Here is a 16,468-nt window from a genome sequence, read left to right on the forward strand (position 1 = left end):
TTTATGTAGCTGAATTCCACCCAGAGGGACCTGCAGAGAAAATCTGGGGCTCAGTTCAGTTCTCCCACTTGGATGCCACATAGTAGGCATCCTCTAGGGTGTCCTACCCAGCCTTCAACTGCCAGTCCAGGAGGGCATGGGCATCCCAAAGGATTGTCCTATCTGCCAGCTCATTTAGATGTCTTAGATACTCCGAGTTATCTCAGTGTTGCATATCTACATGTGTAGATATGTCTCAACTGAGCCTTTCATTTCCCAGTCTGTGAGAGGTGTCTGTGACAGGGTGAATCACTCTCCAAAGACGTGTGTGTCTCTCTCCATTGACTTCAGAAAGAGCCTGATGTTTAGGCTCTGTGCTGCGAAGATGTGATTGAAAAGCCTGAGCATAGGTATCTTGAATTGCTTGAGATGCTGCAGTGTATTCTACATGGCTGCCCACTGCTGCTCCAGGATTATATTGGTGTCCTCTAGTCCTGTGCCATGTCTGCCAGACCCATGTGTCAGATACTGTGGAGTGTCTCAGATGGTGCTTTACATCTATGCTTAGACAACTCTCTCAAGCTCTATGTAACTTCCTAAATACCTCCGATACATTTTAAATCAGCTATACCACTGCTTTTGGGGGATATTTACTTTTTTTTCCACATTTCTCACAATTTATTTTGATCTATTTCTTGTTTATTAAGCCTTACAGGTTATAGATATGACAATAACACAGGGAAACTGCTCTTCCTCTTGGAATGTAATAGCTGGATTAATCACACAAGTTCAGGCAAAGATGAAGGAGCACTTTCTCAGAAGGTTTCAGTACCCGGTGATTTCAGTGTAGGCTTCTTATGAGGGCTGCTTTGTGCAACATACCTGATAAAATATGCTCACCTGAGTTAAACTTATAAAAATGAGCAGGTTATGAGGGATATGAGCAGGAGTAAAAAAAAAAAATTGCTTCAGATATGTTACATGTTTGTATAAGATTGGGATACAAAGGTAATATTTTCTAAACTTGGTCTCTTCTGAGGACATGCTGTCAAAGACAGATGAAAGCAGAATTGTTTGTCACTTCTTTTGAGGTTTACATAGCTGCACGTTTGGACTTTGTGATGACAATTTAAAGTTAAGTGGTCTGACAGTATTTTATGAACACAAACTCCAGAACAGACTTCTAAAAGCACTAATGTAAGACTGAACAGTAAGCTGACTCACAAGGAAAGATTTGTTTCTTATATCTATAATAATCAAAAGGGGCTTTAACTGTTTGACACTACTATCAAAATACTAATATTGCTGTATGTTTGTATTAAGCAAGCAATAGAAAATGATCAGTGTGCAGACTGGGAAACTGCTGTGAGTAGGATTCTCCTTATGTCCTTTTGCATCTCAAGGGTTAGGAGGATCTAACCAAAGCTGGTCCTCCAGGCTCTGTCTATAGTTAATGAAGAGAGATACGTGATTCAGGGAACGATTCAGCACATTAAACCTAAGGATCTAATGTAGGCAGGTTGAACGGTGTTCCTGTGAGGCAGGAGTGCAGCTTTTATATCCTTCTGGATAAAATTACCCAAGTTGGTGTGAGATGCAGGCAGTGACCTTTCCCAAATGCTGCTAAGGGATTACAGCTCTGAAACAAGGCTTTCTGCTCTAATCCACATAAACAGCCTTTCCTTGCTCTGGCTGAGGTCAGTGGCCGTCTCTAACTTGAGGGATTGTTGGTCTCAACCCAAAAGGAGAGAACATGTGCATCACTGCTATTTGGAGATGGATTTGATACCAACACTCATCATTAACAGGTCATGAATAGTTATTATTTTAAATATCACCAGCAAGAAAACCAAACAGGTATTTGGCTTGAATGCTTTTTAAAGTAAAAGCAGCAATGCTAAGCTCTTCAAAAATAATGCACAAACAAACCTAGCTAAATCATATGGAAACAAGTTCCCTTTTGAAAGTATTCAAGTTATTATGAGTTATAAAGAATTATCCGCATTGATAATTTTCATTAGCTACAGCCTCTAAAGGCCAGCAGCACATGAAACAACTTTGCTTTATTCAGGATGCTGCTCAGTAGCTTGTAGTTTAAAAAAAATCTATTAATGTGTTTAGAAGTATTCTCCTTATGTGAATATCGAATATCTCTTACACCTGTCTTTTTCATGGCACAAATGCTTGAACTGTCCTTACAACATAAGAGCAATCCAAGCTGAACTGTGCTACCAGCCTTCCTTTTTATGCGCTTGCTCCTACTTTGTCTGTTTGCAGCCTTTAGCTTTGTCTGGAGCATGACTGAAACCTACAGGCTTTGGTGACCTTTCACTTTACCTTGACCAATTCTAGATCAAGATCCAGGCCTCTGCACTGAGCAATACGCAAGGGCTGGTTCTTTGAATCTAAAGTGAAAAGGTAAAACTAAGAACCTGTCAAATACGGATTGAGCATTACCAGACAGATTTTTAGCCTGAGATGCTACACTGGGTTATGAATCTGCTGTGGTAGAAAGACCTAAGTCTACAGCGGAGGTAAACATTTTCTTTTCTGCTTCTCCTTTTAGGATAATCAGGCTACACTATTTCCAGAAGAGCAGAGAATGAGCAAACATTGCTTTTTGCTGCAGGGTAATCCCATGTCCTCATGAGAATTGCCATGGTATTTTTTTAAGTTGAATTGCAATGATGATTGACAGAATACAGTATATAGGTAGAATACAGCATAGATAGAGGCAATTGGAAAGACTTGGCACTGTGGAAGACCATTGTGATAGTCAGAGGAATTTGCTGAATGACGATGTCAAGGAGATACCCAGTTCCTTATCTGAATTAGTACATTTGGGTTCTGGCTCAGTGATTTAAGCTCCATATCGGAGAAACCTCTAGACATTTTAGGCTCATGATCAGAACCATAGCCAGATGTTTTGGTGCCCTAGTGCAGCCTGCACCTGCCTGGTACCCAGCGGGAGTGCAGCTCACCGAAACCTCATACCCCAAGCTAAGGGTGGCTGTTTCCAGCTGGGTGCTCCTCTCCCCTCACTCTTGCTACGGCCCCGAGCACGACTCTCTTTGGCAAGACAGACCAGTGCTGTGCAAGTGTTCAGCAATAAGCTGGGCAAGGGGAGGGTATGCGATACAGTCTGTTTTGATTCAGATGCTTACAACTCTTTCATTTTGCTCATTGGCTTTACCTTGCAATGATTGCTGAGACAGTATTAACAGCTATAATAATTAGCCTGCTGTAAATCTACAGATGTATAAATAGCAGGAACCTTGAAGTCTGAAATGTGAATCCAATGACTGGTAGTAAAGAAAATAATCTTATGTTACAGCCTTGTTTTCAAAATGATTGAAAAACTAAAGCAAGATTAATGATCACTGAAGTTTTAGCTGATAAAAGTCAATTTTTGAGACGGATGGAAATAAAGCAGCGGTAATTTTATAATTAAGTAAAGAAGTGGAACAAATCAATGTGCCTTTGCAAGTCTATATGTTAAAGAACTAGCTGCTAAAAATAGCTTTAATACATAAATCCATTGTTAGTAAAATGAAAAAAATTATAAAATATTGCTGAAGATTACTTTTCAAAGAGAATTTATACCTGTCGTGACTCATCTGTTTTTTTGCCCTGTAGGAAAAAGCTTATTCTCTTCTAACATTTCTAACATTGTTCTTGTACAATGCTATTCTGTACCATTTCCAGTGGAGAAAAAAAGATCTGCTGAGTGCTGGAAGAGCTGGCATAGAAACTACATAGAGTGATTACAAAATTATTAAAAAAAAAAAGTCAGGAGATTCCCACTCTTCTATATTACCAAGCCATTTCTACTAATTTGAAAATGGAATATATTTTGCCTTACCAGCCTATCCAAACTGGTGCCAGCAGCAGTTGTAGGTCTCTCCTCTGGGTTATATGGTCTAAACCGGGTATTGAAGTTTTCGGGGACAGAACGGGAAGATCTCAGGGCAGGTGCTGGTTTAGGCTGGCCACATCCTTGGAAAACCTGAAAAAGACATTGTAGGTTATATGGTAATCATAGAAAAAGGGAAGCGAGTATTTTACAGCCTCTTTATTCTCTCTTTCATATATTTGAAACCAGGTTTGACTGACATTTTGATAATAGTGAATTGAGCACTTGCCCTGCATTAACACTCAGATCAATAATTAAGCATTATTAATTACTCGGTGAAGGTATAAAAACATATAGGGACCTTAAAAAATAGTTAATTTAGGAAGGTGTTTATTCTAAGAAGTTAACATGTGAAAGCATTTTAATTGCTATCTTTCCAGGAAGAGAACTGAACTAAAGGAAGTCCTTTGTGGTAGGACTTAGTTGATAATTGTTTTATTTTTGTTAAAATGTGGTATTTACCCAGAATCACAGCTCACTCATAATCCCTACCCACAGTTCTTCCTACCTGGCAATTTTTTTTGTAGTCTCAGAGAAAACGTCAATGGTGAAATAGTCTTCTAACTGGATTACTTTCTTATTCCCTAGCAAGTGTCTCCCCAGAAGAGAGGCGAGGCATATTGAACAGGCAATAGTGAAAATTAATTTCTGCTAGTGTGTTTGTTTTCTAGGTATAAAAAATAATGTTCAGAGTTATGAAAATTTTCATATACTTCTATCTGGAAAAAAGTTTCAATAGCATATATCTCGTGGATACTAAAGGACACAGAGGACACTTTTGACTACTGGATATCAAGTATATATCCCAGAAGAACTCTCACAGAAGTTTCTTGGTTGAAAGTAGGTAAACTATTCACACAGTTAAATTTTTCAAGTGCTTTTATGAAGTAAGATCCTAGTGTTTGCCTTCACACCAACTTTTTTCAGTTCTGGAATCTTTCTTTTTTGTGCTCATTGTCTTTTGACAGTTTCAACATTTTGCCTCTATTCAGAAGAAAAAAACCCCTCAGAATTCTTTGTAAGATATATTTTACAAAACCCTAATGCCAGACACAAACACATGAGCTTTGTGGAGGTGAAGACTCATATGCAGGTGCTGTGTTTTGTTTGTAGGACCAGATTACTCCTTTTTGTGTGGCAAATAAGATAACAAGCTCACAAGCTACATTGTGAGACAGTGATCAGAAAGACTCATGTTTCACTTGACTTGTAGATTTTCCACCTTGAGTGGTTTTCTCCTGAATTAGCCATGGATGGTGTGACTTTTGTCGCTTTCAGGATACATTACAATCGTCTCTTAGTTAGGTTTCCTGATATCAATTTAGAAGCCCCAGATGATTCACAATTTGCTGAAAGAAACTGATTCATACTAAATTTATGTCCAATCATCAGGTCTGTTTTGGCTCAAACTCCAGCAAGTCAGCTGTTGTATGGCCATTGGGATTTTTAATTTATGAGTGGAACACTGCTTGGTCTGATTTAAGAATACCTGTAAGATTTTTTTTAACAGTTTCTAGCCTCCCTAGTCATGAGGACTGTTGGACAATACCTTCATTTAATCAATCAGGAAAGAAGATTTTAGCTTGCAAAGTTCTAAAATTTTCAGCAGGAAAGAATCTCATTTTTCCTCTGTGAAGAAAATTAGTCTAAGATTAGTGTTCAGGGTTTATACATGGTTGTGTATGATACAGTACATTTTAAAGGACCAGATATATATGTTGGGTGAATCAATTATACTTACAAAAGTTTACTCATATTTCTTCTTCTGACTGAAGATAAGTTATGTGCAGAAAATATAACTGTTTATTTAGATATCTATGAAATCCCATTTAGTCAATTAAGCCATCAAGTATTTTCTTACAAAGACAAGTGACAATTATTGAAAATATGCAACTTGACTCTCAGGGGAAAGGACAGGGAGGGCGCTGAATCTTCTCTTTAAATTTCACAGTGTGTGACTGTTAGGTTACTTGTATGACCATATGGAGTAACTGCGAGTCTACATAATTTATATATCTCATTTTTCTTACGACATACTGAAAAAAACCCAACATAGACTTTAGCTTCATACACATAGTTGTAGCAAGCAGTTTTGTATGAACAAATTTACATACAGCCAGACAATAATAGAGATGGAAATTAGATAGCAATTTTTACATCACAGAAGAAGAAATAATTTACTTTTTAAATGACCTGGCAGAAATGCAGTAAGGTTACCATATTCAGTGACTAAATTTTGAGTGCAAAAGAGACATTTTCTAATTTGCATCCAGGTATTAACCGACAGAACAGAAAATGTAAAGCTGATACCTGAAATTAACAAATGATTCCTAAGAAGAAGCATATGAAATACTTTCTTCACAATGCTACTCAGAGATACTGAGCAATTTCTGGAAAAATATTCAGGTGTTTCATTGTGCATGCTGTGACTTGGCAGCATAAATCCACTCTCTTTAAAAAATTGCATTTTATATACAACTGCTGCAGTCCCCCTCTTCTGAATTTAGATAAGGGATTCCATTTCAAATTAAGAAACCTAAATTTAGGTGTGTACATGTAGGTGTCTATATTTAAGCTAAACATCTAAGCTCCCATTTTAGACAGTGGAGATCAAAAGTTCCCTTCAGTTGCTCTCACATCAGCATCTATAATAGTTTGTGACGTCCTGGGATATCCAAGACATCTGTTAAGACTGCTTTAACACAAGACCATTCCCCACTGATCTGCAGCCGAAGTTCAAATGGGATATCCTAGGCTGTCACAAGGAGCACCAGACCTCTATGGCCAGGGACATGAACCAAGCCATGAGATCAGGTCAGCAGAGCCAGTGAAGAATTATATCTATCGAGCTGACTAAATGGAGGTGTCTACTTCAGGGCTAGGCAGTAGATACTGTAAAAAGAGAGTCCTTTTCCCAGGTTTTGCATCCCAGCAGATAGAATTTGCTCTCTATGGGACCTTGAGTCATACTGTTATTTAGACATGTGCTTGTGCTTAGTGTTTCCTATTGAGTGTCTCTCTATGACTCTGCTCCATTGACTCTCTCATCTTGAGATAGAATAGCATTGATTTTTTCCTGAAATGCCATTATATTTTTCCTGCACAAGGCTCTGGAAAAAACACAGATAGATGAAGAGGTTTTGTTAATATGAAACTCAGGGGCTATTTTAAGAAGAACCTTGGATGTAGTTTTATGAAGATTTCCTCCTTATGAATAATGCATAGGTAGTCTGCTATGTCATGGAGCTCATTCATCCTTTTAGCTGAAGTAATTGCTGAAAAGGAACATATATCTATAGGTTAAAATGGCACATCCATCAGCTCAGATAAAAGTAGATTTAAGACTTACTAAGGGGAGACTTAGATATAGAATAGCCTTTATGAAAGTGGAAAAATTTTGGCATGGCAGCCAAATGACACTTATAGCAGCCAAACATATCTGTATAGAACTAGACTGTTTAAAATGCACAAAACAGTCCAGTATGTTCTGTTTTGAGTAGCAATGAAGACAAAATTATGCTGATGCAACCAGATTAGAAATTTTCTCCAGTTTGAAGAAAAATTGATGTTATAACATCTTTTCTGTTGTTTTTTGAGTTTTCCTCCACTTCTTGTGAACGACCAATCTCTGCAGATGTCAGCTAGTAAACATTCATGTTGTTAAAATGGAACAGATGTAGGATTTACTTTTTGACTTGAAGCAGGAATCAAAGGTAATGGTACTGACAGCCTTATGGGAAGATTGTGAAAGCCCCCAAAACATGATTATTTTGGCCAGGATTGAAATGAGCATTTATATGTTATGACTCTGATATGACTCCCTGAATTACCTCAGGGAGAGTGAGAATAAGAATAAGGGAAATGTGTACTATGACTAAGTCTTGGATATGAACTGAGCCATGGGAAACAATATACAGAATATAAATCTTTTACCTGAGAAATTATCAAGCTGTTGGTGAGCACTGAGTTTGGCACTATAATGTTCAAATACCAAAGAGGCATCACTGATGAATAAAAAAGAGATTTTGATAATGAAATCGATACTGATAATGTTTCTTAGACATTATCAGGAGAAACCCAAGGTAAATCTATTGCAACCTGACTTCTACCAGAGGCAAACTTCAGGGAGCACCAGATTGCAAAGTCTGCTCTTAAGAAGTAGACCCAGATTGCAAAGCCTGCTCTTAAGAAGTGCTAATGTCTTGGGAGTCATCTCAGGCAGCCCAGACTGATTGTTTTTGCATTCTCTGGTTTGGTGTGCAGAAGGTACTGTGTCAAAATGGCTGCAGCTGTTAAAATGATGAAGTTGTGGAAGCTGGTTTTGATAATCTCCAGTCCTTCCCTTTTTTTTTGGAGAAGGGAAACTCTGGTCTGACACAGAGCACGTAGATTCTGCTAGCAGAAAGGCCTTAAGGTCTGACTTTCTAGACTATCGCTCCTTTTTGAAAAGCATCTCCGGATATTGCAGCTGTCAGGAATGTGACTTTCCCTGAGGCAAAATAAGGACCTCGTGTGGCTGTCATTCAGGGACATGACAGTCACAGAAGGTGAGCAGCATATGAAGCCTGGAGATTTGTGGTCAGACTTTCTAGACAGCCAGTGGTGAATATAGACTGCAGAGACATATCAAGAAAACAGAGAAAGGTTGCAGCCTCAGGATGAATTAGAGGATCTTAACATAAGAGTAGTACCTGGTTAATGTGAGCTGTGCTAAAAGAATCAACCAGAATCAGCACACAAACAAGAAAAGTTAATGGCTGAGGAACACAGATGCTCCATTTTCAGCAGTGACAGGACTGGGATGTGGCTGAGTCTGTATGTCCTTGGTTGGAAGTACAAAGATAGAAGAGGTACATGTGGCACCTCTATAATTCACTGTCTTGATATTGACGTGCACCCATCAAGAGTGGAAGACAGAGGGTTTGTGTCTTCAAAGGAAATGAAAGACAAGGTGTGAACTCAAGCAATAAGCCCTGACTGTCTGCACTGATTAATTGTTAACTCATTGGCTTTTTCTTGGACTGCTCCAACTTGCTGTTGGCAGAATGAAGCAGCTCCAGAGAAGGTGGCTTTCAGCAGTATAGAAATGAATCAGGCTGTGACATTTTGGCCTCAAGATCAGGCACTGGTCCTTGTGCCCCTTTTATTTATTAGTATAACTGTAACCATGAAGACTATTTCTCAGAAGAATAGTGCTGAATAGGAGGTGCATATTTATAGGAAAAAGATATTGCACAAAACCTTCAGTACTACATCGAGTGAAGAATGGAGGGACAAACCATAAAAATGGAGACGTAAGAAGTTCATGATGTATTTTTTCTGCTGATGTCTAGAACTCAAGACTTCATAATTGACATAAGAGTATGCATTCTTACTTACTTTTATACACTTACTATGGAAAGTCTACATTGTTGCTCGCTTAATTTTGCCTCCATATGCACAGTAAGGTACAGTCAATGTGTTATACCAAAAATACTTTTATTTTTATCAAATAAATGTCAATATATAATTGCAGCTGGTATAATACAAAACATCATTTTATGATACAAAGACAAATTCATAGTGCAATTTAATGCAAATGACTTTTGGAACAGGGCAATTTTATATAAATATATGAAACAGGAGAAGGATAGATTTTGGATTAAATGAACTCTGGGTCTTCTGCCTGCAAAGAGGATGAGATTAGTGAGAGGTCCTTGAGGACGAAACTGTTCATTTTCATTTGTTCCATTCCTTTCAAAAGAGAAACAACATTGTGCATAATGGCCCCAAATTCTACTGAATACGGCACAGAGCCTCCTCCCAGACATTAATCAGATTTTTATGTAGAAAAAGCTGCATGTCAGTGGTGAAGAATAATCTACGTGTATGTGGGTGTTGCAGGCATAACATTATTAGTGCATCATCATTTTCCCATTGTAAAAATGCGCTGACTGACTTGTGGAAAAATAGCTGTGATTCCTAGTCACCACATATTCAGTGGGTACAGTCAAATGCAAGACACAAAATTGTTTGAAGAAAGAGAAAATAGTGTGATTTCGGCACCCTGCCTGAAGCTTTTTGAGCAGCTTCTCAGAATAATTGACAAGCAGTGGCTCTTCTCCTACATTAGGTCTGCAATTGCATTCCATGCACCCCATTACATCCGGCAAGGTATCTGTCATTTTCACTGAAGGTCTAAGTGGTCAGTATGTATAAGAGGGAAAAATTAGACAACAGATGACTGATTCGAAGTCCGCTCATATATCATCTCTACAGATCTGACATGACATAGGAGAACACAGCACTAAACCCAAAGTCTTTGCCTTCTTATACTTTTCTTTAAGAATAAAGCATTTCCATATGTTAGGACCTGAAAAAAGATGGATATAACCTAGGAAAAGAAGGAAATCACATTTCAGGAGAATAACGGTCTACACAGAAATATACAAAAGCCCCTCAAGAACAGACAGCTCTGTTATCTATGAAAATATAATAAAATAAATATCACTGGTATCATTTGGTTTCTGTTTCTCAAGATTTAAAAAAATATTGGGTAACATTTCTCTTAGAAGAAAAACTTTACATTGCAAATGGAATTGCTGTGATTTATTAATCTTTACAGCAAATAAAATATTTCTAAGGGACAGGAGAAATAGTCTGTTCTGCTACAAACGAGTAGTGAGATGAGCTTGTGCCAAGGTGATGTCATTGGACTCTGGCAGGGGATGCAGCTTCCCGACTAATAGAAAAACTGTGAGAATGGAGCAAGTAAAAAGGAAAATGAAATACACCTGAGCCTTGGGTGAATTTTCAGTGAAAATATTTTTTGTTTCTTTTTTTTGAGGTAAGGGTTGAGTTTGCTGAAACTAGCCTTTAATTCCCAAAACATTTGAGAGAATTTGGCTGTTAAACACCTTGATCACTGCTGCCAGAACAAAGTCTCATTGCACAGGATGTAGACTGCTTTTAAATATGAGTAACTTCATGCAGGTTTAAAGTAAAAAGCATCTTGAAGGAAATTCTTAGCAACCTGCAGCACTGGGGCTATAAAAAGCATCTAATTTTGGGTTGGCAGGAAGAATATTAACCTCAGCCTCCTGCCTTTTGTCCCCACATTTTTTCCAGCTACGGCAGCTTCCGTCCAAGCAATGGAAATTCAGTGGTTGGGATGGCAGTCTAGCCAGCACCTAACTGACTACTGGGAGATCAATGGAAGATAGAAACTCCGAACACAGAGAACCTGGCAAACGGTTGACTTTAGATTCTGAGCCGCAGTGCACTGATGAATAGTAAGGAAAAGCAATTAATTGTTGACTATTGGCTCAACGGAACCTGTTACTGAATGCGAAGGATCTTATTAACATGGGGTTCATAGGTGGTGGTGATCTGTGTATACACACACACACAAAAAAAATGGAAAGGAGGAAGCTGGTATCATTAACTCTGTTTATCTTCATGTCAGAATCCAGACAAAAGTCTATCAAACTGAGGTCTGGTAATCAGAGACTGTCCAATGTAATGATATTTCCCTTGAGTGGCTATTAAAGAAGGTTAAACAGAACATTTTCTGTATTCACCTCAAACATATTGTACTTCAGTCTGACCTAGACAGATCAAAATGTGTTTGGAAGTTAATATGGGGAATCACAGAGGAGACACGAGCAGAAGTTACCAAATGTACTCTGCAGGATATTGCTTACAGAGTTACTGCTAATTTTCAGCACTCTGTTTTCCTTAAATCTCTTGCAGCTATTAATTTGGAGTTTACTAAATGGTACCTTTCTCCCTGCCACTCCCTTCTGAAAACTTCTAGCTGATGAACTGTTGAACAAGCAAATGCAATTTCTAGTGGTCTGGATAACATTTGTTAAAGTCTGGACAGAAAAATGGTGGAGATGTTTTTCCCCCTGGTTGTGACATTCAGCAACAGAGAAGGCACGACTCACACAGTACCTTTGCCGACACCTGCATGCTGTTTTCTTGCATGTTCATGATGGCTTCAGAAATCTTGACATCAATAGGATCCATGACTGATTCAATGTTGAATGGTCCCTCTAATCTCTCCGCTACCAGAAGCATAGCATCTGTTAAAACACAAAGCAGCCATTCCCTTAAAGAAGGGATACCTTCGGGTGTCTCAGACAGACCAGCATCACCAGCCAGAGGCGTGGGTACTGAGCGCTCCTGGGCAGGAGCCTGTGGGGATGTGTGGCAGTGGAACTGTGAAGCCTGCAGTGCAGCTTCCTAGCTGTCAAAAATATCTTCCCCTACCACTGCCACCACAGAAGGAGGAATAAAGGCTGTAAAAGTTAGATTAATAATAGTTGCCATAGCATTATCGAGCTCGGGGTAAAATTATTCTAGGCAGCATCGCACCACTCAAAGCAGCCAGTGCTCTGGAGTGTACTTGTGTAGTCTCCTTCCCGAGAAAAACCAGGATGACAGGAACGAATCCCTGGGGTATGTTCTTAGAGTTTGTGTGGGAGGATGAAAACTTTGATATGATATATCAGTGTGTTATAATTAAAGCAGCTGTTCTTTCTGACCTTAATGTTCTCATTTTCTTGCAATATGAACAGCAGATGAATATTGGATTTCTGCCATAGCGTATAGGTATAAACCATGTTTGCCTTGCTACATTTTCAGAACATTGTTGAAAGCTGTACACAGAAAAATATATTCTTTGTACGTTTTGGATTTTAAAAACAATTTTTTGCTTAATTTACATTAGAGCCCCTCTCCAAAATAATTTTATCTTTTTGTGTTCATTAACAAGTAAAAACCAAGCAACTGAACAGAAATTGATAACAGTAAAAAAGGTTTTGCCATACATCACATACATTTGTCTACGCATGGACACAGATTCATCACAATTTCTGTGTCAATAGCCATGTGATAAACAGGATTTATACTATACCTTTGAACATCATATTTGATCCTTGCCTCATATCTTAGCATTTAAAATTTTCAGCATCTAATTAGCTTTGAACAGATGCCACTTGCAATTTTAACATGATAAACAAAAATCTTCCCATGCTCTTTCCTTTATCCCTCAGACGTAGGCTCCAAAAGGTACTAATCAGACTTCCTTCCAGAACAGACCTCACGCGTGCTTTGCTCTTGTAAGCACGAGTCCCATGGCAGCTACGTGGAGAATGTATGGAGCACCCCACAGCCCTGATGGCAGTGTTAGCCCTGCACTTGGCTGGGGCATCCCAGGGCTGCTTTCCAGCCTGGATGGCATTCTTCTCCCTCCCCACAGAAGCACATGTGCGTGGATGTATGGAAAGAAGAGGCTGGCATCTCACCCTAGCAGGTGAGACACAGACTCCCATGCGCAGCCTGACCTGAGGGCTACAATGTGTTGTTTCTATGCAGTTAGTGCTTGCCTAAAAATTCCATTGAAGCTGAAATTACTTGTCATGTAGTACCTAAGCACTTTTGTAAATTTGGGTCTAATATTTCACAGTACTTTTAGGCTGGAAAGAGTGTAATGCCAATTACTTGGAGTGGGGCATATAGCACTTGTTGCTAACTGAGAAATGGTGAGATGATAGGAAGTTGGTTTCAAACTGAGGTGTTATTTTGGCTGTACATTATTTTAAAATTCCTAAGTTTAAACACTTTCCAGCGGGAAACTCGGTGAAAACAGCACCTAGTTCTGATAGAGGAAACAAAACAGTTTTCATACACACACATATACATATGTGCACGCATACTCTTAAACATTTCTGCAAGAAGTTAGCAATTTCTCCACGGGCAAAGAGAACTTGTAAGCGTAGACTAGTATAAAGGATTTTCTTCCTCACATATTCGGAATGACTTGTATAAAACATTTATACCTTAGTACTTTGCGAGCCATGTGATCAGCCTAAATCGTAGCTGCCACAACCACTACTAGGCATTGTTAGGGCACAGGTCTTGGTGGTGGGAATTTGGTGGTTTGGTTCAGAATTAGGTTTAAGATTATGGTTAATGCATAAAACAGTCACAAGAGGGTTGGGGTTTTTTTTGTTGTTGGTTTTTTTTTTTTTTTTTCGGTAGGAGTAGCCCGCAGCTTAAGTTAAGGTCAGGTGCCTCTTCGGACGAGTATACTATAGTTTGGGAACTAGCAGATTGGGCAAGTCTAACACTAGACTCAATTACATATTTCATGTAATGGACTGTGTTGAAGTAGAGTTCGGTAAATAGAGGTAATCTAAGACCCTTCATGAGAATGGGTGGTGGCTTGAGTCTACTTGCTGTTTCTTCTGATGGCATGGGGCACTAGTTCTGAATTAAATCTTGAAGTGGAATCTCAGCTACATGTCAGAAAAGTGCATCATCCTTAACTGAACAAGAACCACAGCTTTAATTGTAAGAACAGCCTTTACTCAAGCAAAGTGCCTTCAAACTCAAAATTAATAGTTCTATGAGATGCAAACTGAATATCTGTATCTGGCTTAGACAGTTTGTATCTTTACGGAAAACATCTTTTAGTTCATCAGCTTCTATTTTCTGAACCTAACCCTATCCATAGACTTAGTATTCCCTTAGTCTTTGCACTGGAAGTAGGCAGAGGCTGAGAAATGTGGGTAATTCTGTAAGCCAAAGGTCTCTGTGAGCTTTTTGCTATGTTGAACTTCCTTGTTTGATATAGTGTGGTATAGATCTGATGGTGGGATCAAAAGCTTGGGTTCAAGTTAAGGTGAGAGTCAAGTTTATGTTTCAATCACATAGGCTATAGCTTTATGCTAAAAAAAAAAAAAAAAAAAAAAAGAATAGAGAGCAAAATGAAGCACTAGATCCCAGGTTGTCCATATTCTTTAATTGCTACTCCTTCTCTGCCTTGGAATGACTCTCGACCACTCCAGGCAGCTATTCACAGGCAACACAACTAGCCTGAAGCAGTGAGGCTGTGAGCTAACAACATCACTTGACATTGGAGCCGTGCAATCTTTTATTTTGTTAACACTATAGGGATATGGCTAGGGACCAGTGGGTTAAGGGAAAAGTTTAATTTGAAATATACACACCTTTATTGATGACAGTTACAACTTCATATCAGCAGTCTGTATTTTTGTTTTGGAGCTAGAATGTCAGACAGGACTAGTGTTAAACTAGAGGCCTGTACGGGGACATACCTGAAGAGGCAGTCTGAGAAATGGATTAAATGCTGGGATGAGAGATGTTTGAAGGGCTAAGGTAAAACAGGTTCCTCCTGCAACTTTATTTCTGAGGCTGACACAAGTTGTGCTTCCAGTTAAGGCTCATTTTAGGGCTCAGCTCAGACTAGAAGTCTTGGGCAATTGCACAGTTCAGATGAGCTCTTGCACAAACGGAAAACTAATGTTGCTTGAGGACTCATTTTATCTTCTTCAGTTTCAGCAGGTGTGTGGGGCCATGGCTGATTTAGCAGTGACTGGGCTGCTGGGTTACTCCTGTCTCCTTCTGGTAGGAGTACTGCAAGCTCAGTCGAGCAAAAGAGGATGAGCAAGTGCCACTTCTATGAACTCCAAAATGATTTTCTGAGCCTCTGTCTGACTGAACCCTTCTACCCTTTCTCTAACCATCATGGTGTTCCTAATATTAAGTCAAACCTATCCAGATGATATGTGACAGCCCTAGACTGAGGGAAGGCTTCAAGAGCAAGGCACTCATATTATTGCAAGTGTACAGGCCCCTTAGGAAAATAATCACTACTGTAGTAGTGTAGTAGCGACTAACTAGCTTCTATCTACTGATTTTTTGAGTTAACCCTCAGATTAAAATTCAGACTGAATTTCCTATCCTTAACATAGATCTCTAGAAAAAAAACCCCAAACATAGTATGTTGTCTTAAGATGAATTCCTCCCTTGGAAAGTATTTCCTCAGCTCATTAGGTTGCATCCTCTTGTTTGCCAACCATAACGCTCACTCCAGTTCTAAACCTTATTATTCACTTGCACAATTCTATATGAACACATTTGCTATTTAAACACCAGGTATCCTATGCAATCGAATGAAATAAAAACTGTTAGGTTGAATATAATGAAAATCAGATGAAATTTATTGATCTGAGATTTATGACAGGACAGTCAAGATGATCTAATGGCCCTTCCCAGACTGTAGCTCTTCAAATCTATAATCGTGTAACAACAAACACAACACTGTTGTCCCAAGTCTCCTTTTTCTCCTAAAAATGTTATGAATATCATTACAGAAGAAGCTACAAACATTTCTAAATGAAGTTAAAAAGATTTATATGCCTTAGTCTTGAAATCTTAATTCTCAAGAAAAGACCCTTGAACTCAAAGAAAGCCTAATTTAGCTCAGTGGGACTCTGTCCGGGTTTAATAATTTCTCAATCAGCTCAAACAGTAGATATTTGGAGCTTAATTATTGCTTGTGCTATAAAAATCTGAAAACTGATTGACTACCTGTTTTTTATGTTGTTAATACACTTGGACTGTATTGTTCAATTACATATGTTCTTTATTTTTACCTCTTTTGCATTATTCAAAATCTGCTTTGCTTAGGCTAAGTACATGTCTTTCCTCTCCATATACTACGGGACTCGGCAAAAAGCTGGCATCTAGTTGCTGCGTGAGTGGATCAGGAACTCAGTTTAGGTA

General features: G+C 38.8%; 1 protein-coding gene across 1 annotated transcript in view; it reads right to left on the reverse strand.

Moving 5' to 3' along the window:
- Positions 1-16,468, reverse strand: part of GPC6 (glypican 6) — a 788,777-nt gene that overhangs the window by 60,906 nt on the left and 711,403 nt on the right. Inside the window, exons 5-6 of the mRNA XM_075741476.1 lie at positions 11,828-11,958; positions 3,842-3,985 (exon numbers count right to left, since the gene is read on the reverse strand). Coding sequence (XP_075597591.1) covers positions 3,842-3,985; positions 11,828-11,958 — 275 coding nt within the window. The remainder of the gene's footprint in view (positions 1-3,841; positions 3,986-11,827; positions 11,959-16,468) is intronic.

This window comes from Balearica regulorum, chromosome 1, assembly GCF_011004875.1.
Source record: "Balearica regulorum gibbericeps isolate bBalReg1 chromosome 1, bBalReg1.pri, whole genome shotgun sequence".
NCBI lineage: Eukaryota > Metazoa > Chordata > Aves > Gruiformes > Gruidae > Balearica > Balearica regulorum.